At 49.2% G+C, this 25883-nt stretch overlaps 3 protein-coding genes across 5 annotated transcripts in view; 1 reads left to right on the top strand and 2 right to left on the bottom strand.

Moving 5' to 3' along the window:
• Positions 1-449, bottom strand: part of GID4 (GID complex subunit 4 homolog) — a 13030-nt gene extending 12581 nt beyond the window's left edge. The window contains exon 1 of the mRNA XM_024215026.1: positions 152-449. Coding sequence (XP_024070794.1) covers positions 152-343 — 192 coding nt within the window. The 5' untranslated portion in view covers positions 344-449. The remainder of the gene's footprint in view (positions 1-151) is intronic.
• A 201-nt stretch (positions 450-650) lies between these two features.
• ATPAF2 (ATP synthase mitochondrial F1 complex assembly factor 2) lies at positions 651-10216 on the top strand. 3 transcript variants are annotated; one of them, XM_024215042.1, is made up of 9 exons: positions 651-672; positions 1018-1191; positions 3445-3489; positions 3919-4064; positions 4711-4808; positions 6307-6387; positions 6976-7088; positions 8708-8823; positions 9483-10216. In XM_024215042.1, exons 2-9 carry the CDS (start codon positions 1062-1064, stop codon positions 9618-9620), a joined length of 867 nt encoding a protein of 288 aa, XP_024070810.1. In that variant the 5' UTR covers positions 651-672; positions 1018-1061; the 3' UTR covers positions 9621-10216. The 3 variants fall into 3 exon arrangements, with proteins under 3 accessions (XP_024070810.1, XP_029767098.1, XP_024070811.1); XM_029911238.1 differs by lacking the exon at positions 651-672 and having other exon boundaries at positions 916-1191; XM_024215043.1 differs by lacking the exons at positions 651-672; positions 3445-3489 and having other exon boundaries at positions 916-1191.
• A 1653-nt stretch (positions 10217-11869) lies between these two features.
• DRC3 (dynein regulatory complex subunit 3) overlaps positions 11870-25883 on the bottom strand; it is a 19468-nt gene continuing 5454 nt past the window's right edge. The window contains exons 4-12 of the mRNA XM_024215041.2: positions 24987-25133; positions 24523-24642; positions 22978-23090; positions 20695-20869; positions 17644-17775; positions 16407-16477; positions 15362-15485; positions 12345-12476; positions 11870-12073 (exon numbers count right to left, since the gene is read on the bottom strand). Coding sequence (XP_024070809.1) covers positions 11960-12073; positions 12345-12476; positions 15362-15485; positions 16407-16477; positions 17644-17775; positions 20695-20869; positions 22978-23090; positions 24523-24642; positions 24987-25133 — 1128 coding nt within the window. The 3' untranslated portion in view covers positions 11870-11959. The remainder of the gene's footprint in view (positions 12074-12344; positions 12477-15361; positions 15486-16406; positions 16478-17643; positions 17776-20694; positions 20870-22977; positions 23091-24522; positions 24643-24986; positions 25134-25883) is intronic.

Consider the following 25883-nt stretch of genomic DNA (forward strand, 5'->3'; position numbering starts at 1 on the left):
GGGGACGCTCTAGGGGAGTCCAGGGGAGGACCCCAGGAAGGGATACAGGGGGTGCTCTGGGGGGTCCCCAGGAGGGGGGACGCTCTAGGGGGTCCGGGGCGCTCCGGGGGGGGTCCCGAGAGGCGGGGCGGGGGATCCCCGCGCGGCTCACCTGCATCACCACCTCCACCTCGTAGGCGTTGCCCTTGCTGCGCTGCTGGCCGCGGAACTTGGCCCCGCTGTAGAGCAGGGAGGTGGCGACCCCGGGCTGCGCCGTGTTGATGGGGGGCGGCGGCACCAGGCTGGCGGCGGCCCCGCGGCCTCGGGCTCCCCCCGGGCAGCAGCACTCGCTCCGCACCGGCATCTCGGGGGGGTCCCCGGGCGCCAGCGTGACACGGGCTGCGGGGAGCCGGCCCGGCCGCCTTACCGACCCGGGAACTCGCCGGTACCCCCGCCGCCTGGCTCAGGGCCTCCCGGCGGCGCCTCCGCACATGCTGATTGGCCCAGAGGGCGCTGCGGGGGGCGGGGCGCCATTCCCATTGGGCTACCGAAGCCACGTGGGCGGCTGCAATGCCCCCTGGGACTCGTAGTTTCCTGTTGGTCCCAGTGACGGTGCACTCGGAGGGACAAAATAGCGATTATGATGCTGATTGGACGTCGGTGAGCAAGATGGCGGCGCCCAGAGGCAGAGAGGTTAGCTGAGCAGCGGGTGTGAGGCTGTTCCGCAAGCCGCGTCCGTGCGGCCCCTACAGGGAGCGGGAGAGGGGCCTAGAGCCCGTATATACTCTATAGGGTCGTACAGGGGGTTCCGTGGGGGTCTGTCTTTGGGGCCCGGTGATCCCGGCTGGGGGCCTTGGGGAGCCCATCAATCCTGGCGGAGGCTCTTGGGGGGGGGGGGGCGTTGATCTGGGGGTTCCTCTGAGGGGGGCCGTTGATCCCGGTTGGGAGCTTTCTGTGGCGGCATTGATCCCAGCCTGGGGTCCTTGGGGCGTGGGGAGGCGTTGGTCCCGAGTCACTAGGAGCCCAGGTCTTTAACAGGGCCAGATCGTCCCCATCTAGCTGTTGCTCGCGGCCTCCCGAGAATGTGGCGCCGTTGTCAGCGGCTGTTCTACGCCAGGCCGCCCCAGACCCCACGGCTGTGCCCGACTCCTCCGGTTGCGGGCCCCAGCCTTTCACTGCCGGGCGCGGCACGGACATACACCCCGCCGACAGGTGAGGACAAAGCTGGACAGCGATCCTGCTGCACGCGCGGCACATTTCAACATGCTCAGTTCCACATTGCAGGGACGTTCGTCCGTGGTGGATTTAGCCAGTCCTAATAGCTGGCTGCTGCCACAGTTTATGAGAGGGGCATGATCCCCTATTTACAGAGGAGGGCTCTGGCTTGTGGGGTGGGCCCCAACTGAACCTTTGTAGCAGTAGTTGTGGAGACCCAGGTATTTCAAGCCTGACCATGAACATTTATTATTCACATATGTGCAGGGCACTGCAGAGGCAAAAGAAAACCACATCCCTGCCCCAGCTTGAAGTCTAATGCCTCATGCCTGCTGCTGACAGTGTGTGAGTCTGCTGCTGTGCCTGCATTCGGCCTCACAGATGCGGCAGTTAGCACGTGCTGTCAGTTCTATTTTAGGTACTGCTATTACCTCAGTCACCACGGTAGCCGAGTACCTCACATTGTTTAATTTATTCCTTCTCACCACCCCCCTGTAAGGTTAGGCAGTGCTGTGATTCCTCACTTTATAGACAGGGAACGGAGGGAAAGAGAACCCGAGGTCACACACAAAGTCTGCGGCAGAGCAGCGAATCAAATCCAGGTCTCCTGAGTCACAGGCTAACACCTGCACCACTAGTCCATCCTTCCTTAGTTGTAGAAGTGGCGCTTTAAACATCTATCCCCTGTGGTTTCTACGAGGATGGTGACATTTGACCCTTTGTTTCTCACAAGCCAAGACCCTGAACTGGCAATGAAATCCATGTCCTGGAGCCCCATTAAAACAGGACTAGGGGATGTGTCTTGTTGCAGGATGAAGGCCTTGGGCGCATGCTTGAATAGTCCTAACAACATGGCATTCTTTAAGTCCCTTGATCCTGCAACTGGCTTGGTCTGGGCAGACTCCCTTTGCCTTCACTGGGACTCTGGAAACCCAGGGGCCTGCATGTGCAGTCAGATGTAGGAAGGGAGCCACAGTCCAGACCCAGTAAGGACACGGGTTTGGAGGGGTAGCCCATTCTCCCTGCTGTGTGTGGGAAATGGAGCCAGGTGTCTGTCTCTGTAAGTGGTCCAGTCCTGTGTTAACACAGACTCGGATCTGGATCCACACTACAGACACGTAGCTCCCAGTTTGGGACTTGTTTATCTGCTGTGCTCTGCATGGCCTCAAAGAGCCTGTCTTCCTATGTTAATATATCACTACATTATAAAGCCAGATGGAACCACTGTGATCATCTAGTCTGGCCTGCGTAACAAAGGCCCTAGGATTCCCTTGAATTCATTCATTAATGTCGCGTGTGGTTTTTGTTTGGAGCGGGGAATACTGTGGGTGTGACGGCTGTCAGCGCCGGGATCTAGCTGTGTTACATGTGGGCGCAGTCAGGGAATTAGCAGGTGCCGTTCATGCCATTTAGAAGTCTAATGGTTGTGCCTGGCAACAGTGCAGGTGCCAAATGGAAACTGCTTCTAAAACTGGGGCCTGCAACCCCTAGTGGTAGATTTGCTATTGCACCAGGTGGGCTCCTGGACATAACAGGTGCAGCTGGGAGGGAGATCCTCCGTTTAAAGGCCTGGGGAAGAGCAAAGAGATCAGTGCTCCCCCAGTATATTCAATTGCACGCTGCAGTATACCTGGCATCTACGTGAACGCACTCAGGACATGGCTTCGTGCGTTGTGGGCAATGCTCCTGGATCCAGCCAGAGGGCATTCAGGGCAGGATGACAGGCTAGCTTGTTGCTGTAAGTTAGGGGCTATTCTAGACTCAGGCACATCATTGGCTTCCGTCTGAAATCACACCCGAGGGAGCTGTTTGAAAAGCTGGCTGGATATTGGTGACCCACCTAAGCTACATGGGAGTTGTAGCTCCTGCTGACTGGAGTTGCTGCATCACTCCAGCAGGTGGAACAGCTTTGACCAGCTGAGCAAAGCTCCTGACAGGTCACATAACTTTTGTTTCCAAGACAGTGTCCGGAGAGCTGGTCGACTGACCCAGAGCTAGTTTAATATTCAGTCCGGCAAAGAGGGGCTTCGGTGGTAGGGATTGCACCAGCATGTATTCCAGGTCCAGAGGGACTCGGGCACATGGGCTTGTGTAGAGGGACTCTGAACCAGCAAGGGAGGGAGGCCAGCTGTGCCATGCTCAGCACTGCCGAGGAGAGCCGGCATGTCCGATCCGCAGTGGGCGGGGATGAGGAGAGGGGCTTGACCGTCGTTCTCGCTGCTTTCTGAGTGGATGTAATTTCCCCCCCAGAAAGGAAGAGGTTTTACCAGAACGTTAGCATCTCCCAAGGCGAAGGTGAGTGCTTCCGCCAGGAGTCTGGCGGGGTGTCCACACATGGCCCTTTGTGTGAAAACCGGGCACAGGGAAGGGTGGTTATGGAACGCGGGCCCTGCCTACCGGCAGATGCTGGCCAGGCCTGGAAACCAGACCTTGAGAGCCAGCTTTGTCACAAACCTGGTTTGCCCTTTCCCCATTGGCTGGCAAAACCATAGGAAGGGAAATGGCTTCCAAGAATGGTTCTCGGAAATTCTTCTCTGGTAGAGCGGGGCCCCCAAGACCTTCAGTGGGGAGACTCCTGGGCCAGGTGTATCACTGGCCTTGCCCGGGGATGAGTTTGCCCCCTTCAGCTTAATCTCTGAATCTGCCCCCTGCCTGGGGGTTGCACGTGGATCCCTCGTGTGCTTTACCCTGGAATCCCGCTGGGTTTCTAATCTGATCCCCCAGGTGGCTTTGAAATAAACCTGGACCACAGGAAGCTGAAAACGCCCCAGGCCAAACTCTTCACTGTCCCCAGCGAGGCCCTGGCTATTGCTGTTGCTACGGAATGGGATTCCCAGCAGGACACCATCAAGTCCTACACCATGCATCTGGTGAGCACCGTGGGCTTTGGTGGAAGGGGAGCCCCACGGTGGGAAGGAATCTAACAAGTGGTTTTGCTGGGGCCACTGCTATGGACAGCCTCATCTTGGATAAAGGTGGAGCATAGCCTGCTGGGAGCTGTAGTCTGTGCGGGCCCCATCTCTGAGCTAAATACATAAACTAGATTGATGTATGAAGGGGCTGAGTCTAGTCATTTTTTAAATTTTTTTTTACACTTTCTTGGCTTTTGCCTGACCCACAGTGCTGGGGCAAAGCGTGCCTCACTCGCTATTGGGTCTAACCCCAGGATGAAAAACTGCCCCCTAACATGGGCCAAACGCCCATGTGAATAGAACCTGACTCGCAGCTGGAAATGCTTCTCATCCAGATTATTTTACCTCAAGGCCTCCAGCATGCTCCCGTCCTGTCACTGCTCACAGGAGCACTGTGTTTGTGGGCCTGATCCAAAGCCGGGAAGATTCCCGCCGCCTCCAGTGGGCTTGGACTCATTCACCTCCCGGGCTAGGTTTTGCATCACTATCCCTTAATCTGTCGCTAGCACAATAAGGATTCTTCAGCTGTTGTCTGGGACCTTGTAAAATCAGAGCTGCCGCCTCCCCAGGACTCTGGCTGGTGTAATTGCCTTTTCTTTTGCAGACCACATTGTGCAACACAGTTTTGGACAACCCATCTCAGCGAAACAAAGATCAGCTAATCAGAGCAGCTGTGAAGTTCCTGGAGACAGATACTGTCTGGTAGGAAACTGAATGGGCTTGCAATTCACTAGGGAAACCTCTGGCTTAGAAGCCAGGCCAGTCTCATTGCATTATTATGGGTTATTACATCTTCCAGCTGGGCAGACCGGAAGGGTGACTAGAGGTTTGGAAACACATTAAGCTGGGTGACTGGTTGGCACAAATACAGCCTTTGGGACAGACACCCTGGCTTGAACAATGCATCTGCCCTTCTCTTTCTGTAGTGGTACAGCCCCGGCAATGACCCCAGTGTGTAGTACGTCCCCTTGAGCCTAGCAGCCAGTGTGGATCAGAGGACCGGCCCCTTCTGAAAGGGGACTAGCACAGAGCCACTCCTTAGGGGTAGAGGAGCAGAACTCACTCATAGTGTCAACATACTGCCACCCCTTCTCCCCCAAACTCACGAACCCCAGGGAGATTTCACCACCTGCAAGGGGGGCCAGTTCAGCCCTGGCGTGATGGGGTTCAGCTCCATTGAGACTTTGCCCTAGGCCTGAATTGCTCCCCACAAGATGTTGCTGTCTGTAAGAATTTGGCAGTGCAAGAGCCTTGGATTTAGCTATAAGGAGCATGGCAGTTTCCGTGCTCGGCCTTAACACCTGGTTTGCTCTAGAATTCCTTTCTATTGTATTTTATTTTTTCACTGAACCCATCGGCCTGCCCTGTTGAACTCCAGGAGCTCCGACCAAGGGATCGGAACTGTCTTTGAAAACTGCAAAGAAAAACTTGTGGCGCCGAGACTCTGAGCCCAGATCAATTGACTTGGGCTCCTGCTGTCGTGTAGACATTCGGGCTGGAGCGTGGGCTCTGAGACCCTCCCCCCTTGCCAGATTTTGTGGAAGTGTTTTTTAAAACAGATCGCTAACAAGTTTGTGCTTCAGGGGTCAGTGCCCCTACTCTGACCACTGGACAGCACTTAATCCCGCTGCTGATTTAGGGCCTGATCCAGAGTGCACTGAGGTCGACTGCTGGCCCATTTGGTAGCAGACAAGTCAGTGGCCTTCCCTGTGCCTCGGTTTCCCCATCTGTAAAACCGACTCATCTTTAGTCAAAGTGTTTTGCGGCCTGTGGCTGCAGAGGTCTCTAGTGGTGTGAAGCAGAGCTGTAGGCTGGCACTCCAGCGGGCTGTGAACAGCCCCCACAGTTATGTCAGGAGGACACAGGCACAGACCTGGAATTGATATCACAGCATCAGGCCCTAAATTTGGGCAGGGCTGTTGGAGCAGCATCCCTCCATACAGGGATCAAGAGCTGGCTGGTTGTCTGTCCAGCAGAGGGCTCTGGATCTGGGGGAGGGTCATCAATGGAAGCTCTTCCTTTCCTTAGCCGGCAGCATCTGCTCACTTGAAGCTTACGGTTGGTACCTGCTCTTCAAATACTGGGCTCCCCTTGCCACCCCCGAAACAGGCTTAGCTGCCCGGTGGGTTTGCTCCACGTACTGCGTGAAGAAGGCCAGTGATTTGTCAGTGAAGGCTGTTTTCTTGTTGCAATGTTCTAGCTACAGGGTGGAGGAGCCAGCCGGCCTAGTAGAACTGCAGAAGAATAAATGGGATCCCATGATCGAGTGGGCTGAGAAAAGGTAAGAAGTCAAAGACTTTTCCCTTCTTGTTGCTAGCTGCCCTCTCTGTGGTATTCCAAGGGTGCTCGTCACTGCACTATCCGAAAACCAATCATGCTGATGACAGTTTAGTTCACGAGCTAGGCTGGGGCCAGCCCCTTGGGCTATGGAAAGAGGCACTGTGGGGTACTGAGGAGGCTTTGGAGGGCAGAGACTGTACCTAAGGGGTGTCAAGTCTCCAGCAGCGAGGAGCTGCTGTTGGCCAGTCTCCAGCATGATGTCTTGGTGACCCCTTCACGGTGTTTCTCAGCCCATTGAGGAGGAAGGGAATTAGACTTGTAAATTCCATAAGCAAGACCAGATGTTGCTGCACATGCAACATTGCACTGACTGGCTGTGTGAATGAATTAGAGCGGTGCAGTGTGGGTAGGAAATGTCCCCACATATACCTGCTTTTTCCCCTCGGGGTCTAATCCCAGCTGACATCCGTGAGGGTCGTATCTGCTTACGCCAGGGCTAAATTTAGCCAGAGTCTTGCTTCATAATGATACTGAGGCTCACGTGCCTCCACGACCAATCGTTTGTCTGGTACCATCTAACTCCTTCCAGGTACAACGTGGAGATCGGCTCCTCTACTAGCATCCTGGGACCCAACATCCCAGCCAGGACCAAAGACACTTTCACCAGCCATTTGGCATCTTACAACACGTGGGCACTGCAAGGTACTGAGGACGACTTATCTGGTGTGTCCGTCCCTCCAGGGTACACGAAGCACCGTTCGCATATATGCCTTTTCCTCTCTCAGAGCAGTAACCAGCACAACAAAAACGTTTTGGGGAAGGAAGGGAGACTTTAAATCAATGGGGGAAAACAAAGGGGGATTGTAGTTTAAAAGAAATAAATCCAAGCTAGACCTTTAGCTCTAGCTCTGTACGGCAGGGGGTCTCTCTTCACTGTACAGGGTCTTGTTGTATTAGGCCCTGATTCTCTCAGAACTACTGACATCTATTTTTTTCCTTAACATGACATTTTCAGGTGATTTCGGTCCAAAATTTAGACTCTGTTACCAAGAAAAGGGGTTTGAAACCCCAAGTGCACAGAAACGATTTTATGGTTTTGTGACTACCCCCTCCTCCCCCTTCCCCCAGTAAATGAAAACCCCTTGAGTTTAGATTTAAAATGTAAGAGCTGTGATTATTGGCAGCCCAGCTGTTCTACTCTTGTGCAACTGAACGAGATCCAGAAAGTGAATGTGACTGGAAAGGAAGGTGAAACTAACTAATCTGTTCTCATTGCTCATCCTCCTTGAAGTGCAAGATGCGAATAAACAGCAAAAATGGTGAAAAGTGCCCAAGACTTTACAAATTCTTTCAGGTCAATGGTAAATATTTTAAAATGGATTTTTACCCCGACACATCCCCTCTTTATTCCTTGTGTCATTCTCCTTTCAAAATAAAGATGTTTTAAACAAAGTAGACTAGAAACCCACCGGAATCCCTGGCTACCTCGTCAGAAGACAATGAGAGACACCGAATTTCTAGTAGAAAAGTGTGCTCTCTGTTCTGATTTCAGGGCCTCCAATCCTTCCTGCAAACATTTCTGGTCACCTTTTGTTCACACCTTGTGTTTGGGGTAAGGTCGGGGGTGCTTCTTTTAGTTGGTTGGTTGGTATTTTGGCACGTCTGTCTTCAGCTGGGGAAGGCAAGGCCCCAGGCCCCGGCTGTTGTATTCCTGGGCAGTCAGTTGACTATTGATCCCAAATCTGGCCTTGACTCTAGCTGATCACTTAGCTTAGATTGAGCATGATTCCTGCTTCTTTGTCTCCTCCCTTTGCCCTGTACATGGGCCTGATGGTCAGTGGTGCTCAGCACCTCCAGCTGTCACAAATGCTCATCATCTCTGCAGATCAGGCCCCTTTTTCTCTCTCTCCCTCTCCTAGATGGTTGTGTGTGTTCTCTGATCTCATCCCCAGCTCTTTAGCGGTAAGATGTGAGCTCTGCCATCCTGCAGAAGGGAATCCTTCCAAATTTGTATCCAGGGGTGTGGCATTATTACGTTATAAGGGTGTGTTTCAGAATGAGAGAAAGCGGTTTGCAGTCAGAGATGCAGCCATTTGCATCAAAGTAACAATGGATCCTGATTAGCAACAGAAATTTCATGTGTTTATTAACTGTGGACTTGACTCTGTAGAGTGCATTGATCCAAGGTGTGGGGGATCATCTACCCGTCTGATCCTGCTGAACATGTTATGCCTTGGCTGCACCTTCAGAAGGTGTGAAGATGCCGATGTGATTTTGTATAAAGAACTGTGGTTCATGTTTGATATTTCCCCCCCTCCCAGGTATAGAATATGCGATTGCACAGTTGAAATCTCTGATTCTGTCCATGGGAGTGATTGACAGACACATTCCGGTAGAAAAAGCCGTGCTGCTGTCTCGCCTGGAGGAAGAATACCAGGTAAATTATGTTCCAGAGCAACCCTATCATTCAAATAGTGATAATCTCAGCATGACAAGTGATCTCCCAGCACAAACGACTGGCCGCAGAACTGCCTGCTATTACAGGAGACGTTCACTCCGCCAGGCTGCCTCTGGTCAATACGGTTTGAGTGTTCAGCCACTCAAGTCACGTGATGAACAGCCAAAGGCACTCTGAGTCCAACCTGCTGAGGGCTTTGGATTTCTTTTGCAGAAGTTGGACTGCTGCTTTTCGGCCCTCCTCCAACCTGCAGTGCAAAGCCCAAGGATGGTCTTTATTCTGTGTATTGGCCAGGCCTAAGCACTTTGCCAAGGACTAAGCTAACGCTAACGTGATTGTTGTGAACAGAAAAAGCTCTGTCCTTGCACAAAACCATCCTTGACCCAAAGTCCAGTGAAGTTAATGGAAGTCTGACTTGAATGAGCTTTGGATCAGGCCCTAATACGTTGCCTTCTATAGCCCCTTTCACTTGAGGGTCTCCGAGCGCTGGGCAGGCACTGGTTAGTGAGGCTTTGGTGCCACTCCTGGGAGGTATTATCTCTGTTTTACAGACAGGAAAATGGAGGCCAAGAAGTCCTGAAGTCCAGACTGCTTTCTAATGAACTCTTGAGTGAGCTGCTTGTTCTCTCTTCTCTCAGATCCAGCGGTGGGGCAATGTGGAGTGGGCCCACGACTATGACCTGTACGAGCTGCGTGCCCGCACGGCCGCCGGGACTCTCTTTGCTCACCTTTGTTCAGAGAGCTCGACTGTAAAACACAAGCTGCTGCAGGACTGAGGCTCTGGGGAGCGACGCATCGGGCAGAGCCGGAGAATGCCCAGTACAGATGACAAATGCAGCCTGGTGGATTCGAGCCACTGGCCGGCAATCAGCGCCTGCCAGCATGGTGACTTAGCATTGAGAGGGCCATGACTTTATAATGATTCCTAGCGGAGGCATTTCTTCCCTAGCTTGGCTAGTGCTGGAGGATGCCAGTGACTCTCAGCAGCCCTGACTTTTGTTACAAAGGAAGTACAGTCTGAGCTCCCTTCAGCCCCAATTAAATGCCCTGTCCCTGGCAGTTGCCAGAGGCTGCAGCTCAGCCAGTGTTTATGATCACTCAGAGGGGTAGCTAGTCTACATTCTACCCTCCAAGGCTCCCAGCCGTGGGGCCAGCAGCCCAGCAAAAGGGCTTTGGTAAGGCTAGGCACACACTCCAGCATAGGTCCCATCTTGGCATCTGCCTGCCCATGGCCCACGTTTGTTTCTAAAATCCAAAGTCATATCCTTGGAGACAAGACCCAGCTGTACCTGTTCCTCACCCAGTAATGTGCTTCTGCCCCTGTGCAAAGCTGGGCTCAATCCCAGTTTGATTAAAGGCGTCTCGTGCTAGATACTGGAAGCCAGTGCGTGTGGTCAGTTATTTTGTACTTCCCCACCGCACTGTGGGATGTGCGCTGCCTCTCTGCCCAAGAGCGCCCAGACAGTAGCAGAGCCATCTGCTGGGGACACGCAGAGCCATCACTGATTGACAGCTGTCTGCTTCCTCGCCCGCAGGCTTCGTCTGTGTCCCTGCCTGAGGATCTCCATGCTCAGTGCTCTGTCGCAAGCACCGGCTTGCCCGCCGAGGACTGGACAGGAACTCCCCCTTGTTTTTGGACTAATTCTAACTCCCCAACTGTCTGAGGCCCTGATCCTGCAATGGCTTATGCACATGCTCAACTCTGAACTCGGAGCAAACCCACTGACTTCAGTGGGACTCCTAATGCATAATATGTATTGAGCAGGCACGTATGAGTTGTGGGATCAATGCCTATGCCTCACCAACCAGGCCTGTGCTGCAAAGTTCTGATCTAACCTGCCTCTCTCCCCCAAGTTCAGGGGTGTTTGGCCCCTGGGCTTTCATTTAGGCCTGTCTCTGAAGACTTCAGACTCTTAAAGGAAAAGAAAATGTCAGCTGGGCAGTTGTTATGAAAACCTCCTATGAGCACGATCACCCCTGGCATCCTCATTTAGAATCAGCTTCGTTTCCAGTTAACACGCGGGGGAATCAGTAGCGCCAGCACTTTCATAAGTGACCACAGACTGGGGGCCCAACTACACGTGTAGAGCTTGACCTTCCAGAGGGGCTGAGCACTCGCAGATCCCATTGATTTCAGTTGGCGCCACGAGTGCTCAGCTCTGCTGAAAAGCCGGAGCCCGTGTGCAGCCAGTCAGGGCCGGTGCTCAGTGAGCAGGCGTGGGGTTAGCAATGACCAGAGGAGAGCCTGCTCTCACACCAGCCCAAGGGAGGACAGTGTTTTGTCAGCTGAACCAGAGCAACTGCAATCAGCCCACAGGCAGGGCTAGTGCCAGGAAAGGAGGAGTGGAAGTCTCGGGGTATTTGTCTCTTTCCCAAACTGTGCACTGCCACATCCGTTCCACAAGCATGGGTTTCCCTTCTTCCCCCTCTTCAGTGCCCTGCCTCCAGCAAGGAGTCCGAGCTCCCTGCCAAGCAAACGGAGCAGCTGCTGCTGAGCAAGGAGGGAAATTAATGACTCGGCACTGAGCAGCCACAGGTGGGCTTCTGCAGAGCCACTGGTCTCCCTGCTGGTCAGAGGCCACTCTGAGCACGCTGCAGGAAGCTGCCTTAGTGTGGGGCAGAGGAAAGAGGAGGCTACCGGGAGTGCAGAGCCTCAAACCTCAGGCTTGCTGGGCCAGAAACCCATGATTGTTAGGGAGGCGGCGGTTAGTCTGATGGAGAGTGTTCTCTTCCCCATCACCGCCACGTGCCAGCTGCTGCATGAGTCCCAGGCTCCTACCACTGCCCGCAGGTGACAAACCTTCCGGGCATGGCCTGGTGGTGGAGAATCGCAGCTCAATCTGGGACCTAGCTGTTTGTGAGCTGGCTTTGATTTGCACCATAAGTCTCAGGGCTTCCAAGTGAAATCCTCAGCTCTTCTTTAAGAGCTTTTCCAAAGTCAAATGGTATTTTTATTTCCATATGATTTTTTTTTGTGTGTGGGGGGGGGGGGAGGGTGACACCCCAGGATGAAACATCCCCACCAGTGAGTATTTACAAGGGGGCTGTCAGAAAGGGCGAGGCGCACCTGTTAGATCACCAAGGCCTGTGTCCTAACAGGGGAGCCACTGTTGGCCTACTCCATCTGCTCCAGACTTTCCATGTTGTCCAGCTCCTCCTGCAGATGGTCGATGTATTGATTAATCTCTCTCACACGGTTGCGGTTTCTGTTGAGCTCGTTCTTGTGAACCTGAGGAGAGTGTGATCAGACAGTGGGTCCTTGAGCTTATTTCAAACCTTCAGTCACCTGCTGTTGCCAAAGGGCCCAGCAGAAAGTTAGGAGATACCTCCCCCCAGCCCCTCTGACTTCCTGGCAGTGGCCCAGCTACATTGGCTGGACCCTGGTGCCTCTCTGCCCGCTGCGCTAGGAAGCAGCTGCAGGCCAGTGTGCTTTCATTGCCTTGCTGCTTGTCTTTTCCCTAAGCAGGGTTTTGCTCCCCGAGCCGCAGGGGTTTCCTTACCTCCTCGATCACCGAAGATGACCAGCTATTGGCTTTGGTGACGATGTCATCCTCTCTGTTATCGATCTTCAGCAGGTGGATATCGTGGGAGGCATTCACTGCGTTGACGATGGTGTCTTTGTCCACAAAAAGCTAGGGAGTGAAATTGACCGAGCGATGGGAGATGTGGATTTTACATATAAATGCAGCAGGTCTCAAAACTAGATGTGTCGCAGTGCAACACTTAGTAGCACCATCAGAGAAGAAAATAAAAGCTCTCTCTGGTACATCTCATGCTGTTCAAAGCCCTGTACCAACTTAGCCTCACTATAGCCTTGTGCAAGGACTATTTTACAGATGGGGAAACTGAGGCAGCGCTGAAGTGAGTCGCCAAAGGCTGCATAGCAAGCGAGAGCTGGGAGTAAACTCCTAACCCCATGCTCATTCCTCCAGACAGTGCTGCCTTCCAGCATCTGGCAAGCCCATCTTGGCAGCTGTCAGTCCCGGGGAAGGCTGCATATGCTCCAACCTGCCTCTCCCAGCAGGTATAGTAAATGGAAAACTGCACTCAGAAGAGGTTGCTTTAACTGGTGGCATTTACTGTGTATCTTTGTTCTGGCACCACAACTTTGAACAGAGGCAGCAGCTTCCCCCTGAGATTTTAAATAGAGGATGGCTTCTATAAACTATAATTACTATCCTCCTGCAGCCAAGCCTGCCTGTTAAACACCTGAAGATCGCTTCTCAGGGGAGATGGACAGGAGTGAGGAAAACTTGGTATGGGGCAATGGTGCAGGCTGCACTCACAGTCCATAAAGCTGGCAGCTGCCCCTGCCCCGGAGGGCTGTTTTCTGAACACATGGCACAAAAGTCACTTATTTCCTTCTGACTTTACCTCCTTACAACAGGTAAGAAATAATTACCTGTCACACCTGGTAGGCAGGGCACCAGCTCAGAGAATCTGCCATGCTAGGCTCGGAGCTGGCAGGGTGTTGGCTCAGAGGGGCCCTGGGCAAGCAGGGCAGTGGCTGAGAGGAGCTGTGGCTCTGGAAAGGCAGGGACACTGACATGCCATTTTGGATGTGTGAATTTCCCTTGCAGAAGCTTCCGCACTGAGCCAATCCCTAAAGAGTGATAGTAAAATTGGGACTAGATGTCTCCTATGAAACCATGCGTGAACCCCATTCACTCCTTAAGCACCTGGAGACAGGAGCAGCGATTGGAACGGAGCTTAATAAAAGTGGTGGAAGCCTGGATCTGTTTATTTTTCAGCTGTAATAGAAATGTTGGAGGAGCAGTACATCTGCTCAGTGCTAAAAATGTGGATTTGTTTTTTGGGGCTGAGGGTAAAGATGGGGAAACCCAGACTGACACATGTTAAAACTCTGAGACAGGTAAGGTGTAGTACCCACATTGGGAATGTAGTCCCTACTACTTCAATCCCCACCCCACCAAACCCCCTCACCTGTAAGAAACTGTCATTTGTTTAAGAGCAGCAAAAGGCCTCAGGCTAGACCCTGGGCTCCTACCAACGTTAAATGGAGAGCCTTCCCAGGGAGGCTTTCTGAGGGGCCAGAATCCAGGAAACTGATCTCTAACCAAACTCCCATCCTGTCCGTTCATATGAAAAACAGATCTTGCATCTGCAAACCTCTATGAAATCTTTGCCCATAATTTTTTCCCTTTAATTATAAAGCTTGGTAAATAGAGTTTAATAATGTAATTTTCAATGTATACAGCAGCTTTTGTTCTGATAGACTGCAACCTGCATTGCGCACTACCTCCATCCACTGCCACTGAAATGCGGCCACCTGGGGCAGCAAGGAGGGGGGAGATTTTGGCCAAGGACACCAGGCCTAGCACTGCACTCTTACAAGTGCGCCATGGGATCTCGACTATTCCTGCAGAGCAGACAGGACCTTGATTTGTGAGGTCTCAGCTGAAAGACCTATGTGGAATTCAATATATCGGTTTCAAAAGGACTGATTGATCTCTATGGCGATATGAAACTGTAGGGCCAAATAAAACCCTAATTAAGCAGGTGCAACTCTACTGACTTTAAAGGAGTGACAGCCACGTTACATTTAGCTCATAGGGTTGGGAAATCTACCAGTAGTGCACACTGCCCCAAACTCCTGCTGTGTTGGAGGGCTTAGAGATCAGCCTGAGAGAGCCATGCTGGCCTAGGAGGGGGCAGGACTGGGCCAGTCAGAACAGACACCTCTCCCAGGCAGCTTCCAGCAGCAGAGCTCTGGCCACAACACAAATAGGTCTTCATCCCTGGTGGAAAGCTGCAGTACCATCACCCTCTTCCCTTCCCCATTCCAGCAGAGAGGCCCAGCGGTGCAATTTGTCCAGCACCGGTGCTTTTCGGGTACAGGTGTCAGAAAATTCTGGGCTGCGATTTTATTGTCAAACATAACGTAACTTTTTAACAAACATGGCAACTTTTTATAATTGCTGCAGCTTTGAGCGGCGCTATGCCCTGTCCACCAGCTCACAATGCCACTCACTCAGATTTAGCCTGGCTGCCCCTCCATCCTGCTTGCCTTCGAAAGTCGGGGGGGGAGGTCACATGGTGTCTCTTCCGTGCCACTGCCATGCTTTGGAGGGGAGGCTGCATGCCTTGGAAGAAGTTGCTGAAGCAAGGGTAGTGCTACTTGGGGGGGATACCCAGAGTGGGGTCTTCATTTCTCATCAGGAAACAGGTTGAGGGGAAGCCTGAGACGAGGCTTGTGAGACCCCTAGGGAGTATCTGCCTCGTGCCATGCTGATGTCTGACCATGCCAAAACCGCAACTTCAACAAACTTCAGCCACAATGTTTGAACCGACAAACCACGACTTCCTTGTAGCCTTATCTGGGGGCGGGGGGTTTGAAAGGAAACTATTTCTAGCTTTGGCAGAATAATTCAAAACGATATTGGGTCTCTGAAACCCAATCCTGATTGGGAACATGCTGTGCTCCCTTCCTCCTCCACACTTGGGATCCCTGCTTCCTAGAAGAGCCTAAGTTCCATACACAAGTGGGGGGCCTCACCAGTCGGACATCATCTGGCATCTCCTCATCAAACTCGCTCTTGACTATCTTCTCCAGAGTGTTGATTGCAATCTCCAGCAGTTTCTCGTGGTGATGATTTTCTAGATCCCGGCATTGAGCCATCGTATGGAAGAAAGTTAAGAAACAAAGAACAGTGGCATTTGACTGGCCTCTGACAGGCTGGACCTGGTGCTGAACATCGACAGAGAATGACGTTCTACATAAGCAAGCACTGCTAACCCTAAAAGGGGATTCGTCCACCTCCTGTGAAGCAGGTGACCAGTAATTGACCTGGCTGGTGGAGAAGGTCCTGGAGTGTTCAAAAGCAATATCCCCACTACCCTCATTGTGGTACGTTATCCAGAACAGACACTGGGGGCCGTTGGCACAGGAAGTTCAACGAGGCCTTTGTTTGCGTGTACAAAACTCTGAATGTGACAAGCACTTGCACAGGGCTAAGAGTTTTGTGTGTATAAAAATCATTTCACCCGCCACTGCAATGGAACCACCTCTGAGGCAGAAGAGGGCAACTGTTCTAGAGCACACAGCTGCACAACAATCTAAGGCACAAAGAGACAGTACAGGAGGAGTTTTAGGTATTTCATCTCTTAAAATGTCAGCAATACATAGATATCACATGGTCAGATTTACCAAGAATTTGCTCAGAAACAGAGGTGGACTTTCAAAGGCACAAAGAGCAGCTAGGAATCTAATTCTCATTGACTTTCACTGAGAATTAGGTACCTAACTCTGTAATTTCATTACATCCTCATCACTGAGTTGTGTAGCAGTTCCTGACTGTGTTCTCTTGCTGAGAATATGGTAGAGAAGTATTTGAGCAGAGTCTGTATTTCATGAACAGGGAAATGTTCCTAAGAATTAATCAATCAAAGCCTACAACACATTAATAAGCAACAATCCATTTCCACACAGTGAGTGCTGACTTCTGGGCCTTGCAGTAATCTTGTGAAGGGAAACAACACATTTGCCGCGGGTCAGATTTATACGACACAGAGTTCAGGCCAGTAGACTGCCAAAAGGATATATCCCTTGGACGTTCTCAATAAATGTTGACACCTGGTCGGCAATGTTTCTTTCAAAATCCTTTATTATTTCCTTAACATGGAAAAGAAAAGGAAAAGTTACCAAGTACTCAAACACACACAACACAGATCAGAACCAGGGAGGAGTCTAAAATGCAGTATACTTTTGATCTGATCCATCAGTTTTATCAGCACCGCTGGGGACTGAAGATACCTCAGATAAATTAATTGTGCTGAAGCACCGAAAGGCATGTGCTTTTCTGCACTGGTATGCATGTGTCAGGGAAGATTAGATTCAATCCTTTTGGGAAGAGTTGATGGAGCGATGCATTTATAACAGACTCTGGGAAGTTCACTCCATCAAATCACTTGGAACCTTCTATGTACATTATGACTAGAGAACATTTTGTCTCTGATTAGAGACAGGTGTCAAAGTTTCTCATTCGGTTTATGAGGCTGCAGGCTTCTTGAAGACTTTGCCATCAGGAACATAACTAACAGCTGGGATTATGAGAGATTTTGTTTAAATCCTGGAAGGTGGGTGCTGCTTCTTGCTGCCTCTCTCAAAAACAGGGGATAGTCTCTTAGAGCTTCTGCTTTCCCTAACATCCCTAATAAAATGTTTAAAACATTCCAGTGCCTCAAATAGGGCATGTGAAAAGCACCTCTGATATTTCTGCAAAATCTATTGGTAATAATGAAATAAATAAATTAACACCCCCTCACACACCCCCCCCCCCGGATCTGCTAAGCATCCGGTTTGAACTCCGCTACGAGCTACCATAGTCATGCTCCCAGTGGGGTGCTCAGGAAAGTGGACTAACTTGGGGTTGGGGCATGAGAGTAATTTTTCAGTCATAGCAACGATCCCTTTGAAAGAATCACACCACTAGAACCTTGAAAATGGGTCCTATACTAGGGGGCAGCTTCCACAAAACGGCCCAATAACCTCCCGGATGACCCTTTAGCCAACGCCGATGCCTTCATCCTCAGTAGCAGCGCATGAATAGTAAGTGCTGATGCAACATATAAATACACTGAGTCCAATTCTCCACTGCCTTGCACTTTGTGTACTCGTGCCTGTGCAGAGTGAGAATAAAGCCGGTGTCAGACGCTACCCAGAATGATCGAGTTCTACGCTCATTCTGTACAAGTGGGACTACGCAAGGCATAAGGCAACAGAGAAGCAGCCCCAGTGTTTTCTATCTGAGGCTTAGCAGATATATCCCCTTGCCTTACCTCTAGCTGGTCAACCGTCTGCATTTCCAGGGTCATAAGTGTGTCTGACAGCTGACTGATGTCCTCATTGTACTTTACGAGTTTAGACTCCGCAATCTCAAAACTACTCATGTTTTGAATCATGTCCAACAGCTAAACAGAGAGAGAGACATACAATATCATTTCTGCTCACCATTGCAATTTAATGAACTGTGATTGTTACATACCTGAGAAAAGTTCTGGCTCATGATTGGCTGAAATGAAATGTGATGGCTTGCTAAGTGGCTCTGGTTTACATACTCCGAGGTCAGTAATACCAAAGTGCACTACAATGTTAACCAACAAGATTCCACTGCAGCGAGTTGCGTGAAAACTCTGATTTGCTTGCCAGTCAGCAAATGGCTTTTTCCCTAGACCTCCTACTTCTTCTCACATGTAGAAAGTCCGTGTCAAAGGAAAAACGATAAGCCTTCTGAAATTCATAGCCACAGGGGAGAGACTTCCAATTACTCCTTATTAAGAAATGCAGGTCTAAATCCTGATCTCTTGAAAGTCAAGCAGAATTTTGCCTGACTTCAATGGGCCCAGGATTTTGCACTCAGAAGATATGTAATAGAACATCACAAGTAATGAGTTCTTGTTGCAGTGAATGACAATAAATCTTGCTCTTCAGAGTTAAATACTGACATCAGCCTCACAGCGGTCAACAATCTTAATATTGCTGAGCAAAGTATATGCTAAGCAAAGGTTATTTTCAAGACGCGTCTTTGTAATATATCTCTCCTACTAAAATCTGAGCGTTAAAAATATATTTTGAAGGACCCTAATGCACCTCACAGTTGGAGCCAATAGAAGGGGCTAAAATTGGGCACGAACCATTGCAGAGGGCTATCTGTAAATCAAACGAGATTATGCAGACACTGTAATGTTAAAGGGGGCATTTCTTTATATAAGTTAATCAAGCCAGGAGGCCCCAAGCAATTAAAACCGGGCTCCTGTTAGCAACACCTGCTGCTTTAGGGCTTTGGTATAATTCTTTGCTCCTTAACCAGCTTCAGAGCAAGCTGAGCTGTCTTGCCGTTCATATAGACCTGCACGATGGAATTATAGCTAGGCAAATGGAGCCTAGCAATGGTTTATACTTTATCACCTTCTAATCTCCTCCCACCCAGTCATACCAGTTTAAAAATAAGCCTGCAAGATCCATTTAGCAGCCTTTCTGACTGACTGTGACTCCCTCTCTCACCTTGACCAGCTCATTTAGGTCAGAATTTTTCATACGCCACAAGGTGCCTACATTCAGCACCTAAATCCGTATCTAAGCTTGTAAGCAGGCAGAGGAGTACACAGACATATTGCCGAAAATCCAAACTTACCCGCATTTTGAGTGTGGATTTATTGGTAACTCAAATAAAAACGCTTTGGGGCTGGGACTTTTTGTTCTGTTTGTACAGTACCTAGCACAATGGGGTTGTGAACATATTCCCAAGTGTTCTTCCCCCCCCCCCCGGATTTCCATTCAACACCTCTGAGGCCTCAACCCCACTTCTACCCTGGCTGGAGTTAAGTCCACTTGCTCATGAGTCGGCGTTAATATACACTGCGCCTGCAGACAGGCTTCAAGCACTTGGTAACAGAATGACTCAGCATCCTGCCACATTGTTAAAAGCAGCCTGTTTTCAGAGGTGCTGAGCACAGGAGATCTCACTGCCGCCAATCATGAGCGGCTTGTTCTATACAGTTGACAAAGCCCTTGACCAGAGTTTAGCCATGCTGATATTTCCAGGGACCTCTAGAAACAATAATAACTGCCCCTCTATTTTAAATGGGTCGAAAGGGATGCAGCTAGAAGCTATGACCTTGCCTTCCCCAGTGATGTGGCTGCAGCTCTCTGGAAAGCAGAGCTGGTTGAAAAATGGTATTTGCTGCCAAAATAGTCAAACAAAATGAACATTTTTTTCTGTTCAAAGTCATTTCGTGGCTTCTTTTTTATACAAAATGAATTGAAACCAAAATGATTTGAATCAATCATTTTTTGCAGTGTCGTTGTAGCCATGTTGGTTCCAGGATAAGGAGACAAGGAAGGTGAGGTAATATCTTTTATTGGACCAACTTCTGTTGATGAGAGACAAGCTTTCGAGGTTCCCAGTCGGGAAGAAGAGCTCTGTGTAGCTTGAAAGCTTGTCTCTCTCACCAATTGACGTTAGTCCAATAAAATATATGTCACCCATCTTGTCTCTTGAATAAATAATGATCATCTTGTCAGGTTTTCCCTTTCTTTCTCCTTTTCCAGTGGAGGCACAGTACCTGGGTATGGACCAAAAGGTAAAAACAAAATGAAAACTTCTATAGCTCAGTGGTTTGAGCATTGGCCTGCTAAACCCAGAGTTGTGAGTTCAATCCTTGAGGGGCCATTTAGGGATCTGGGGAAAAAAATAGTTGGGGATTGGCCCTGCTTTGAGCAGGGGGTTAGACTAGATGACCTCCTGAGGTCCCTTCCGATTCTATAATGGAATCAAAAATTTTCATTTCAGTTAGTTTCATGAAAATTTTCAAAAGAAACTTTTTTTGTGAACATTGTCATTTTCTTAAAAAAACACCATTTTTTTGTGGAAAAAAATTTCAGTTAAAAATCTTTGACAGCCCTCCTTCCAAGCCTTTAAGAAGAACCATTAACATGAAGACTTGTCTGTAGTAGGAAAAGACTTGGTGTTATCATTATGTTGAATACACAGAGACAAGGACTGTCATGTTTAAAACCACACCAGCTGGTTGTGCTTAGCCCCAGAGGCCAGGTTTAACCACTTCCAGTTGATGTGATTTTAAACACACCAGCCCTTGTTTATACTCGATATTATGTTAGTTAACACAATGTCAATCCCTCCAGTGTAGACAAGCCCACAGAAACATATACAGTAAAATCTGGGGCTATATTCTGATTTCCCTTAACCTAGTGTAAACCTGGAGTCATTAAACTGATCTCCGTGGAGTTACTCCATACATCCCTGAGATCAGACTCTGGCCTCTGATACACAGAAATCATTTCAACAAATAAAAGCTGTAATCAAATACCCCCTGGTTGTCATTTTCAAAATCTAGGATTATTTTTGTGCCCTGCTTTTGACTGTCCTGTATCGCTTCTTGAAGGCACTCGTAGAAGGTTGAGACTTCAGCTTGTCGCTTTTCATGCTCTTTCAGACCATAGGCAAAGAGGTTCTCACAAATTAATACAAATTTACTCTTGTATGTGAAACCAGAGTCAAGGTATATAATCTGTAATAGTTTAAATGAGTCAACACACTAAGCATGGCTGCATGATAATCAACACTGCTCTATTGTGTCCAGCTATTACCAACCTAAATGCAAGGCAAAGCATCTTGACTGATAACTCCACCGAGCTCACTGACAGTTGAGGTGCTGAGCTGAGCATTCTTCACCTCGAAGGCTTGGGCCACATCATCTTTTCGCACTGGGGTTTTGCTCCCTTAACTGTGTGGAGAGGGCAATATGGTGGGCACAAAAGGAAACAACATGTGCATTTGCCCCTGGCTCTTCTCTGCCATGTAAGTAGAATGGAGCATCTGCCCCTATCTCTCTGCACAGCTGGGAGTACAGTGTTTGTAAAGTTAAAAAACCCTGCTCAAGAGCCAGAGCCCCAAACACACTGATTTGGTAGCACCACAAAGATAATGGCTATGGGGGAGGGGGGTTGCAAGTTGCTTGGCAGTGGAATTGTTTCAAAAGTCTATTATATTTAGTCTCTGATGAACTTTCCTGACAACAGTCTCGAGCAATCATAAGCAAGGTCAAATGTGGAGCCTTGCCAATGTTCCATTAATCTGAGCTAGAAAAGGAAAGATACAATGATCTGCTTTTTGATCATTGTCCAGGATCAGTGATTAGAAAAATGTACTAGCCATGAAGGTTAGTGTTTCTAACTGGCAGATTTTGAGTTTATAAGCTCAAAAGCTTGTTTCTCTGACCAATAGAAGTTGGTCTGTAGCGGGGTGGTTACCCGCTCCAGCCCTGACAGGGTTAAGGCCAGCCCTGGGAGAGGGCTGGGGCTGTAAGGAAAAGCCCAGGCTGCTTAGGAAAGCAGACACAGCTGGGGCCACGCCCCAAACAGAGCACAGCAGGTCCTTATAAAAGGCTGCTAGCTTGGTGCTAGAGTAACGCTCTCTCTGGTCTTGGAGGGAGTAGGGCCTGGCTGTCGGTAGCAAAGGTACTGGGAGTGAAGCAGGGCTGGGGAAAGACCAGGGGAGCTCCAGGCTGGCAACCCCCCAGGCTGCAGGGCCTGGTCCTAGGCCCACCCCTGAGGTACTGGGTGGTAGAGGAAGACAGCAGGTCCTACCCCCTTGCCTGTGATGACTGGCTCTTATACTGCAGTCTGCTCCAGGGAGCAGGGGCTCATTGCTGACTGGCAGTAGCCACCGGCTGAGGCAAGGTGGGATTAGGGAGTTGGGGGTCCCTGGGGCGGGGAGACCCTGAGAGTGAGGGGTTACTGCCAGGGGGCAGTACCCCAGATAACGGGGCACCCGAGTCTGGGAGGGACACAGGGGCCAAGCGGTAGTGGGACACCGGCCTGCAGAGGGCACGCCAATGGCTGGAGAGCTAATTCCCTGAGATGACCAGCAGGAGGCACCGCAGGGGTGAGTCCCACACGTTTACATGGTCCAATAAAAGATATTACCTCATCCACCTTGTGTCTCTCACATCCTGGGACTGACATGGCTTCCACAACACTGCATATAACTGGCAGGTTGTGAGATATTTGACTTAGATAATCCTGATTATTCTTACTGTGCCCTACCACTTCAACTGAAACATGATTTTAGCAATTGCTATCTCACAATCTGCTGCAGATGTAAATGAAATCTCTATGCCATCTGAAAGGTCAGATGCATTCTGGGCTTTAAGAGACTGTAAATGCCCTGATTTCTAGAGGTTCAGAAGGCATTGGCTTTTAATAGCAAGTCTGATTCAAGTGGAGAAAAAGCAAGATGGTAATCAGAATGATGTGATTGTAAAACTCTGAAATCTCATGACCTGTCAGTGTTGGAAGAAAGCCTTTTATACAAATGGGATTTCCTAATTTGGGGTTTCCAGTTAGCCAATGGGACAAAGCATTTGTTTTTAGCCCTTGTGTTTCATGAAATATCAGACCTTAAAACTGTCAGTGGTCTCACGGTCTAGCAGTACTTTTAAGGCACTGGTCCAAGACTGAATACAGCAAGTCTCCAATCTCAGATCAATATAGCTTTCAGTTCTGCGTAAAAAGAACAGATGAAGAGTCCCTGTTGATGCACATCCTGAAGTCATCAGCTTTTATCACTAGATTTTCTAACAGAAGGATATGTCTCCAGCAGGTCAGCCATTCCAGGGAGGTAAGCCAGCCTGGCAGCTTCTGTATCTTCTGCGTACATACTCTCAAATAAGAAGGGTCCATTCAGGTACTCGACGTAAGCAGCCTTTGGAGAGAATCAGTACAATATTAAAAACAACAACAACAACAACAACAACAACAAAAAACCCCCAAAGAGCACCAACTTGCTGCAGAACTTAAGTAACACCTTGCTGCTTCTTGCAAAGTGCTAAGGAAGGTTCAGTCAGTCAGGCTGAACGGCCCATTGAAATCAATGGCACCTAAATATCTTTGAGGATCTGGGCTGACATTAACTCTCCAGTTCTGAATGATGGGTGCCTCCTGCTGTGGAATGTGAATCTCATAACAATGGACCAGATCATTATTACTATATAGTGGGGGGGAGGTTTTTGGCTTTCCAAGGCAAACACTATACAATCCTTGATAAGTCCCCTACTGGAATTAGACAGTGGCTCTTTCACTAAACAATGTGACAGAGCAGTTCAACTCCACTTTGTGGTCCTGCAATGTGATATCTAAGCTACTCAGGCATAAATGGGACAGATTTTGTGAGGCCCTATGCAAAGGAAGACATGAAGGGCCCCATGCAGGTCCCTCAGCATCTATGACTTTTCCTCCTGGACCCTATCTCCATGTATTCGGCACTCCTCCACGTCAATCTTAATGCACAGGGATCTATGTCCTTGTGGAGGAGGCACAGGCCTCCAACAGCCACCCCGTGGAAGTGCTCCTCTGCTCGCTCTCTGCTCCTTGCTCTGCCCATGTGCTTTGAGTGGGGAGCAATGCTGATGCCAAGCAGAGTGCGTGGAACAAGCAAGTGGCATGGAAACAAACCTGCAGCGCTCCCATATAGCCAGCAGATCAATGGCGGCAGGAGAGCAACACGCAGACAGCCTGAGGGTAGCCGAGGGCACCACTCTGCTCTATCCCATTCTCACTACATATCTTGACAGTTTCCCCATTGTGGTCTTGCAATCACTCGTAAGATTAAATTAATACTGCAATGTTATCCAGTCACTAAGTCTGAAGGGGGAAAATCACTGCACTGTGAATAATGCTAACAGCGCCATCAGATCTGATATTGTGTTAATCTAGCATCAGGCTGACAAGAAACCAAACTATGATTTACTCTGGAGCTTCCCTAGGTCCGACATGTAGGTTTAGTTGTTCAGCCCAATGAATTATGTTCTTCCATATCATGCGTATGACATACAGGGTGACCAGATGTCCCGATTTTATAGGGACAGTCCCGATTTTTGGGTCTTTTCTTATATAGGCTCCCATTATCTCCCCCACCTCCATCCTGATTTTTCACATTTGCTTGTCTGGTCACCCTAATGACATAGCAGCTTCTGTTTTCATTCAAAAGGTGAGATTTACAGACCCCAGAGATTAACACTGACCTTATTTTTATCTCAATCAAGGTCAACCTCCCATTAAATCTTCTAACGGATAAAAGAGAAGCCGTTTGGTTTCTTTGGCGTGGGGTAACATACAGTCAGCTCCAGAGAACATACCTTGTGGTGCTCCAATTCTTTCTGCCTAGCCTGCTCTTCCACCAGCTTAGCCAGGGCCTGTGCTTCACCTTGCTTTAGCTCATCAATGACGTACTGATATTTTATGTCTGCAAGTTCTCGCTGGGAAATACACACAAAGAAAACATGTGGGTTAGATTACCCTGTCTCCTAATAAACTTGGGTCAGATACAGCTCTGTGTGTAACATACAGCCAGACTGCTGTTGCTTTCCTATGTTAGGTGTAATCTACATCCAGTGCATGTTTAAAAAAATGGCCCAGGGAGGACATTTCTGATGGCTCTTATTTGTCTAGGTAGTATTTCAGTAAGACAGCAACTGAAAAAAGAGTTACTCTAACCCTTTGAATGCCGGTGTATTCCCAGAGTGCCAGCACGATGAATGCTTTGGAAAGTGTGTGGTTAGTCTCCAAATGGTTAAATAAAGGGGAAGGTGGAAGTACTTACTGTATTCTCATCCACAAGCCTGAAGTCCAAGTACACCAGATCTGGAAGGTGAGCGGCAATGAACATGGAATATTGTTCATTTTCGCAGACAGGGTTCCCAGTGAGATTCAACGTGCGTAGGTTTTTAAACTTCCTGAGGTAGACCACCTATGCCAAAAGAAAGGAGATGCTGCATTCCCGCACACCATGGGAACAACAAGCAGCAATGCCTTGAAATTCATGACATTTATCATCTCCGTCCTAGCTCAGGACCTTGCTCACATCTCCATCCTTCAGCGAGAGCTGGCACAACACATTGGACTGAATGTCTAAGCACAGTTACAGGTTTAAAGCAGTGGCTTCTAGCACAGTGTTGAACCATTTTATTTGAGAAAGAAACTGCTTTCTATACGGTTCTTATACATACAGTATAACTCTTATTCTGGACATACAATCTGTGGGCCTGGCGATGCGTTCTTTATATGGATGGATGATAAGCTTCCAGGGGTCTCAGACTAGTAAAACCGCTCTCCATAAAGGGCCAAGCATAAAATCAAAGCACCCAAAATAAATCTTTGCCTCTGTTTTCTATTCACATAAGCGATTTCCCCTTTTTCTGGAGTCAACAGGAGTTTTGCCATTGATATCAATCGTAGCACGATCTGTGAGTGAATAATCCAAAAATGGGAAAAGGTAGCTGAAATAAGTATTTCCTACTTTAATATCTTACTAGAACCTTACTGTAGACTATACAGAAAGTGAGACTTTGAAGGGGAAGTCGCCCATCTAAAAAGATGTTCAGATTCAGTGAGAGGTGGCAATATAAGAAAGACAGAGAGAGAATATGTATGAGGGTGCGTGGATATATATAGATGGATAATGGGTATATACGGGGATGGATGGATGATGGGTATATAT

This window comes from Terrapene carolina, unplaced genomic scaffold, assembly GCF_002925995.2.
Source record: "Terrapene carolina triunguis isolate 2854851 unplaced genomic scaffold, T_m_triunguis-2.0 Scaffold93, whole genome shotgun sequence".
Lineage (NCBI taxonomy): Eukaryota > Metazoa > Chordata > Testudines > Emydidae > Terrapene > Terrapene triunguis.

What these genes read in the sequence shown, in the direction of transcription:
- ATPAF2 (XM_024215042.1), top strand. Translation starts at nt 1,062, where the DNA reads ATGTGGCGCCGTTGTCAGCGGCTGTTCTACGCCAGGCCGCCCCAGACC. An exon ending in AGTCCTACACCATGCATCTG is followed by an intron (nt 4,065 to 4,710) that starts GTGAGCACCGTG and finishes TTTCTTTTGCAG; the next exon opens with ACCACATTGTGCAACACAGT. An exon ending in ATCGAGTGGGCTGAGAAAAG is followed by an intron (nt 6,388 to 6,975) that starts GTAAGAAGTCAA and finishes AACTCCTTCCAG; the next exon opens with GTACAACGTGGAGATCGGCT.